This window comes from Pinus tabuliformis, chromosome 6 (genome assembly GCF_031772625.1).
Source record: "Pinus tabuliformis cultivar Carrire ecotype Pingquan chromosome 6, CPIR1, whole genome shotgun sequence".
NCBI classification, from domain to species: domain Eukaryota; kingdom Viridiplantae; phylum Streptophyta; class Pinopsida; order Pinales; family Pinaceae; genus Pinus; species Pinus tabuliformis.
Window position 1 is genome coordinate 549551808 of NC_142292.1, and position 7650 is coordinate 549559457.

At 35.7% G+C, this 7650-nt stretch overlaps 1 protein-coding gene across 1 annotated transcript; it reads left to right on the forward strand.

Annotated features, from left to right (window-relative positions):
- The first annotated feature begins 1112 nt into the window (after window positions 1-1112).
- On the forward strand, window positions 1113-7299 carry LOC149259694 (beta-phenylalanine coenzyme A ligase-like). Its single transcript, XM_089376801.1, has 6 exons — window positions 1113-2350; window positions 5497-5683; window positions 6028-6173; window positions 6291-6358; window positions 6590-6692; window positions 6817-7299. Exons 1-6 carry the CDS (start codon window positions 1343-1345, stop codon window positions 6946-6948), a joined length of 1644 nt encoding a protein of 547 aa, XP_089232927.1. The 5' UTR covers window positions 1113-1342; the 3' UTR covers window positions 6949-7299.
- The last annotated feature ends 351 nt before the right edge of the window (window positions 7300-7650 follow it).

The window sequence follows — 7650 nt, forward strand, 5'->3', positions numbered from 1 at the left end:
TCTTCAACCACCTAAGTAAAAAACTTACAACTCTTACTAGATATCAATTTGCAACCATCCTGAAAGCACCATATACTAAAAACATCAGCTTCTACTAATCATTCAAAAATCACTACATTTAGAGAATATAGTATCATCTCTTTACATAATCCTCTTTACATAATCCTCGACACCCTTTTGGAGAAAATGTTGTCCACTTATCTTTATGGAGTTGGTACCCTTTTGGAGAAAATGTTGTCCACTTATCTTTATGGAGTTGGTAAGTTGTATATTATCATCTCTTTACATAATCCGCGAGCACCCTTTTGGAGAAAATGTTGTCCACTTATCTTTATGGAGTTGGTAAGTTGCCCACTAATCATTCAAATACGAAACAAAAAGTCACCATAAATATTGTAGTTAATAAAAGAATCAAACTATATTTTCTCTCCAATGTTTCAAATCCTCGGGATTTGTCAGAAACAACGGCCACCAAACCTCGGGACCGATAACAATACCTTGTTCCGTAATTATTGTGTAACATTTTAACCATGGTGGAGAGAAATGCACCGTGAGAAGAAGGTAGAAATGGGAGGCGTTCACTAAGGTAGAGACTAAAAGTGACTGGAAAGGTAGAGACTAAAAGTGACTGGAACTGGAATTTGGGTAGGAAAAAATTAATTTTTTTTGAAGGAGTGTTTAAATTATGTTTTTCATAATGGAAATAGATTCAGCACCATCAAAAAATTTTGGAAAACTTAAAATTATGAAATTTAACAGTTTTTATTTAGATTTTACAAAAATTCTTACCAGATTTTTTGTAAAATATAACTGGAATTTCCATAATTTTCAGAGAAAAAAAAAAGTGTGGTTAGACTACCGCATAGAGATGTCTGATATAGCTCTTTTAATGAGTATAAAATCTAATGGTCCATTAATTTAGTGCAATTAGGAAAGGAGTCATCTATGGAGACACAGGAATTACCAAAAAAATAAAAAATATCCCGAATCGAACAAAAAATATTAAAAAAATAAAAACTGTATTGAATCTTACTAAATTTTTTTAAAATATAATCAAAATTTCCATGACTTTCTTGCCAAAGAAAGCACTACGGCATCAAAATTTCGATGAGTTTCATGCCAAAGAAAGCAGTATCGTTAGACTATGGCATCAAAATTTCCATGACTTTCATGCCAAAGAAAGCAGTATCGTTAGACTACGGCATCCGGAAATATCGGACAATACTGAATCAACACGTAATTACGGAGGTTGAAAATATAAATTTTGCAGGGGTTAGAATCCCCTGAATCTTTAAATTAGGGTCCAGTGGTTAGAATCACAGCAGCAGCGAAGTAGAAAAGCATGGAGATCGATCCACAGAGTGGCTACTGCAACACAAAGGGCGTCTACTACAGCAAGCGAAAGCCCGCAGAGATCCCTCACCAAAATGATCCGCTGGACGTTCCCACCTTTGTCTTGTCGAGACATGACCACGGAAACCATTCGGCACTTGTGGACGCCATTACTGGAGCTCATATCACCTATTCACAGCTCAGGTGCTCGGCAATGGCGGCTGCAGCCGGATTGCATCAATTGGGCGTCCAACACGGAGACATTGTATTGATCGTATCGCCTAATTTCCTGCAATTCCCTGCACTCGCAATGGGGATAATGTCAATCGGCGCAGTCCTGAGCACTGCAAATCCGCTGTACACTTCCTCAGAGCTACGCAAACAGATCGAGGATTCAATGCCCGTTCTTGTGTTCACTACTCCCCATCTCCTCCACAAGTTCAACAACATGAATGTAAGGATTGTTATGATCGGAACCCATGAACAATCCGGTAAATATGATCCCCCCGTGATCTCGTCTCTGTCCAGTCTATTTGACTCGGATCCAGCTAACAAACCTCCAAAGAAAATCTGTCAAGATTCTACAGCGGTGATGCTCTATTCATCGGGCACCACAGGCAGAAGCAAAGGGGTGGTATGCACCCACAGAAATCTTATTGCCATGACCTCCATCCTGTGCACACTTATGGGGTCATCCAAGGACGTGTATCTGTGTTTCATTCCGTTGTTTCATATGTATGGCTTCAATACTTTTGTCTGCGGGCTCATGGCAATAGGGGCAACTGTTATCATTTTGCCCAAATTTTCAATGGAGGGAATGCTGATGGCCATACAAAGATACAGAGTAACGCACATTCCCGCTGTTCCTGCTATTGCTATTCGGCTATCCAAGTTGCCCGACGTCGACCAAAAATACGATCTGAGTTCTGTGAAGGAAGTTATAGTAGGCGGGGCGTCCATGGGCAGAGAACAAATGGAAGCCTTCAGGAGCCGTTTCCCCGGAATTGGAATTTCACAGGTCAGTCACCGTCTGCCATTTCTTTCCTACTGTTTATATTTTTAACCATTACTGGTTTGACAATTTTGTTATAAACCACTTTTCACAAAGTTGGTGCCGCTTTCTACATAGTACCCTGATCTGGGATTTTGTTTTAGAACCGTCAAAAACCCTTATTTATAATATTGGTGGAGCGGTTTGGCATTGAAGTCAGATTTGTAGTGATCATATTCTATTATTTCCTATCCGTTTAAATTAAAATGGACTCTTTTTTATATAGGGTTATAGTTTTATTATAGAATGTAGCAGGGATTTATTTATTTATTTAGGTTAAAGTTTAATGTAATTTGCGAAAAAAAAATTAGGAGTTTGTTTTTTAAGTGTGGGTCATGAACACCAAATGGTAGCGACGTGGTAGCGTGGTCATTGCATTCACGAAATTCACGGAACAATCGTCTCCTACTGAGCAAGACCTAACCCAAAGGGCTTCGGGCAAAATCACCTCTCGATGATGAGCATGGTTTTTGATCAACTGAGCTAACCCTTGGTGCTAATTAGGAGTTTGTTTTATTTTAAATTGTTTTAGATATTTTAAATAATAATTAGTTTTTTAATTCTTATAAAAAGAGGAAAATTTTATATCATTATATTGTTGTTTCAAATTTAATAGGTTTTTTTAAGTATATGGATTGATTTAAAATAGGAGAAAACTCTTAAAAGCAAAGTAAATTTCTAACCTACATGACACTTAAAAGCAAAGTAAATTTCTAACCTACATGACACTTGAATCATGGTGTGATTTTAATTATGTTTAAAAATTTGATTGGATTTAGCTTAAATTTATATTTGATAATAAATTTTCTGATTATTCCTACCAATTTTATGAGTGCTTTGTCAATATCTTTACCAATACCAATAACATGTGTACCATGCCCCCTAGTCCAATGACAATTTCATGGATTGAATTTATCTCAATAACATAAATAAAGTTTCATTTAATTTATTCAAGTTTTTAGAATTTTCAAGGTTTTCGTGAAATTAGGATTTTTAAGATTTCCATTGATTTTTTTTTTGGGTCAAATTTTGATAATCATGGTGTGATTTTAACCTTATTTAAAAATTTGATTGGATTTAACTTAAATTTATGTTTGATAATAAACTTTTTATTACTTCTACCAATTTTATGAATGCCTTGTCAATATGCTTACTAATAACATGTGTAACTTGCCCCATAGTCCAATTACAATTCCATGGATTGAACTTATCTCAATGAGATAAATAAAATTTCACTTCATCTACTCAATTTTTTAGAATTTTTGAGGTTATGGATTGATATAAAAGAGGCCAAAACTCTGGAAATAAAACTCTTTCACTATAAAATTAGACTGGATTATTATAAAAAAATATAATTTCCATTATTTTTTTTTGATAAATTTTGATAAGAATTTAGAAAAAATAAAAATTAATTAAAATGTCTCTCATTCTACCATCATTAAAAATATCCAATCTGACATTTTGATATACATAAAAACTTATAAATAGTAAAACTTAAATTATATCCTACATTCTAGGAAACATTTTAATTAAAAATATATATCCACAAATACTTAACCTTGATTGATTCTTAAATTTAAAAAAATAAAAATAAAAATAAAAAAATCTTAATTAGATGACCATTTCCCCACATAATTGGACCTGATCTACATAATTGGATCTGAGCTGATTCTTGAGCTCTACCTCCTTCAGTCCCCGAAGTTCGAGTCTATTCAATCCATATTGTTTGGATGAGTGTATGCTCTTCTCAACTTGGCTCTAATGTACACCTATCAATGCTTCAATACTCATAAGTGAGCCCCCTTGAGGCAAGTCACTTACGATTTAGAAATACAACTGCCAGGGATTTCGATTTAGTTCTAAGGCAAGGCGAGAGATGCTGTCCAAAAAAGTCATTACATATCCTAAGAAACTGAAACGAAGCAGATCAATTTTTATAGCTTATGTATAACGAATTTGACCTTCCATCAAAAGCTACGCTGATATAAAGAAACTCTATTGCTGACAATTATTGAAAGGACATGAGTAAGATGTGAGCTTGAACTATTGAGGCTGTGAAAAAAATGTCCAACTGATTTCTTCTTTCCCACTTGCTGTTGCAGAGCAGGATCTGCTTAAATTGTCATATCCATGGATTGTTGGGTTTAGGAGAGGTTGATCTCTTCTCCCCAGTAGCTGATGCAGAGTACGATCTGCATGGATTGTGATATTGATGGGTTGGTTGAGTTTTGACAATTATACAATAGAGATGAATAAGATATGAGCTTGAATTATTGTGGCTCTGAAGGCTGTGAGAAAAAGGGTCCAGCTGATTCCTTATTTGCCACTTACTGTTGCAGAGTCGGATCCGCTTACATTGTGATATTCATGGGTTGTTGGGTTCAGGAGATGTTGATTCCTTCTCCCTCACTTGCTGTTGCAGAGTAAGATCTGCATAGACTGTGATATTGATGGGCTGTTGGGTTTAGCAAAAGCCGATTTCTTGTTTTCGCACTTGCTGTTGCAGAGTAGGATATGCATAGATTGTGATCTTCATGGGTTTTTGGGTTTAGGAAGGGTTCATTTCTTCTTCTCCACTTGTCGGTGCAGAGTACGATATACATAGATTGTGATAGCCATGGGTTGTTGGGTTTAGGAAGGGATGATTTCTTCTTCCCCACTTGCTGTTGCAGAGTAGGATCATTGTGATATTCATTGGTTGTTGGGTTTTGGAGGGTTGGCAAGCGTGTCTCTCTTTCTCTGAATTTCAACCTTGAAAAGTTAAGGTTTATCTCCTTGAATTATGGGTTTTCCCTCTGAACTTCATCAAGTCTTGGCTCTACTTCCGTTCTACTACAATGCGTCGCTCTAGCTTGGAGGGACATGTCTGAAGATTTCATTTATGTGTAAATTCAAGATATGCATCCATCTTTAGACCTGAGATGAGCATATGTTGATGTTGATATTTGCAATGTTGTGTATACTTATAAATACAAAGACTTGGTGGATGAATCACCCTAGTAGAATTTATCTCCCAGTTTCCCTGAATCTGGTGAGCATTTCTGTTGTTGAGAAGTTTCCCTTTCAATTTATAACTGGTTTTTACCTGATTGTTCTACTCATTATTTCTGCAGATGTATGGAATGACTGAGATGAGTGGTTCAGTCATAAAGAGCGAAGGAAACGACATCAAGCATTACGGTTCAGTAGGCATACTAGTCCCCAACGTGGAGGCTAAGGTAGTTGATATCGTAACGGGGAAGCCCTTGCCTCCCAACAGAAGCGGCGAATTATGCTTCCGAGGCCCTATGGTCATGAAAGGTAAAAACACATTAGGATATAATGTAAAATATTTATGAGATTATATGGATTTATTAGCATCCTTCAAGATTTTTATGAGCAGAAAACAGTTGCAATTATGCAGAGAGCCTGGTGCTACCTGAAATGGTTTTCCATGCCATAATAAATAGCTATGCCTTCAAATCCACTACTGTTTTCCTTTATAGAGCCTACATTAGATCCTTTAGGGCTCTCCTAGGAAAGTAGCGCCTTCATTTGTTCTGGATAGCGTAGAAGGATTTCATCCCAGCCATCACCATTTTTTCACAAGAGTTTCATTTATAAACTATCAAAATTTGATCTGGTCAGCTTCTGAATCTCTGCAGAATACTACAAGAACAAGGAAGCTACATCATCGGCCATAGATTCAGAAGGTTGGTTGCACTCTGGAGATATTTGTCGTATCAATGAAGAAGGGCATGTTTATATTGTAGACAGACTAAAAGAGCTCATCAAATACAAGGGACTCCAGGTATGTCCGAGTTACCTCTCGTTTAAATACCAACAGGAATTCATTATACCCACTTGATAAATTTTGCAATTGCATTCATGAGATACTGGTTTTTTATGGCATGAAAAACCATTTTAGATAGCACCAGCCGAATTGGAAGAGCTTCTGCTGTGCAATCCAGAAATTGAAGACTCTGCAGTAATACCGTAAGATTTCCCAGCTTTCCATTTCATTCTTTGGGGAATGGAATTGAATAAGAGAAGCTCAGGCAGAAACTGATTTTGTCAGAAGTAGGGATTCTGATTCAGCAATTAGGAAAAAGTTGAATCAATTGACTAAGAGGAGAATATAAATCATTAGTTTGCATCGCTCTATATTGTTCTTATACCAGCCTTTATTTTGTGTATACTGACAGTGGTTGGGGAATGTGTTGGCAGATACCCAGATGAAGAAGCAGGTGAAGTTCCTATGGCATTTATAGCGAGGAAGCCTGCAAGCAAGCTAACAGAAGAGGATGTGATGGAATTTGTTGGCAGACAGGTGATTTATTGATTGCTTCAAGTGTTTGACTTCTATACTTTTATGTGGGTTTTGGTTTACTTAGGAACCTCTATCTTCTGCATGTAATTTGGCATTTGCATCAATGTGGGTCTGATTGAATCAGGTGGCTCCCTACAAGAAGATAAGAAGAGTGGCGTTTGTGGTTTCCATTCCCCGAACCGAGTCTGGAAAAATTCTCAGAAAACATCTGAGAGCACTCGTTCAGAAAAAAGCTTCAACCCTTTCAAGGCTGTGATCCATCTGAAAACACTGCATTATATTCATAGAAAATGAGAATATACATCATGTGGCAGATAGTATGTTCAACAAAAATTTAATATTTCCCCATTTGCTTGTCATGAGCTTCATAACTAATAGTTCCTACCATCTTGAAAGGAGAGTAACAAACCTGATGGCTATCAAATTTTTCAGCCAGGTCACAAATTAAAATAGTCCTAGTTCTTTTATATATATAGAGTCAATTGTCAATTTTTTCTTGAACATTCAGAGTGTTCTCTGAATAACGGTATTTCACTTGAATTTCCTTCCACTTCAGTTTGATGAAGATGATGGTAGACTGGATGAAATTACGATCAATACGAATACAAGATTTTAAGATTTTTAGAAGGGAGGACGATTAGTGTGTATGGCGGGTTATGATAGTGTTGATTTGAACGAGTGATATATTTATTTATATATTTAATTTTCTTAAAGGTAGAAGATTATTTTAAATTTATTTATTTATATTGAAAATTATTTTAAATGATTATTAATGACTATAGTTATTTAAATGAATATGATGAAATGGTCTTTTCCACAACATATTTTCTGGTTAATTTTAATCAAAATATAGTAGAGATTTTTAAAAATTTAAATTTAAATTATTTAATCTGCAAAATTATGAGAACCCAAAAAAAAATTATAATGTTAAATTTATCTATGCATTTTAAACAACAAA

What these genes read in the sequence shown, in the direction of transcription:
- LOC149259694 (XM_089376801.1), top strand. Translation starts at nt 1,343, where the DNA reads ATGGAGATCGATCCACAGAGTGGCTACTGCAACACAAAGGGCGTCTAC. An exon ending in AGGCCCTATGGTCATGAAAG is followed by an intron (nt 5,684 to 6,027) that starts GTAAAAACACAT and finishes GAATCTCTGCAG; the next exon opens with AATACTACAAGAACAAGGAA. An exon ending in TCAAATACAAGGGACTCCAG is followed by an intron (nt 6,174 to 6,290) that starts GTATGTCCGAGT and finishes AAACCATTTTAG; the next exon opens with ATAGCACCAGCCGAATTGGA.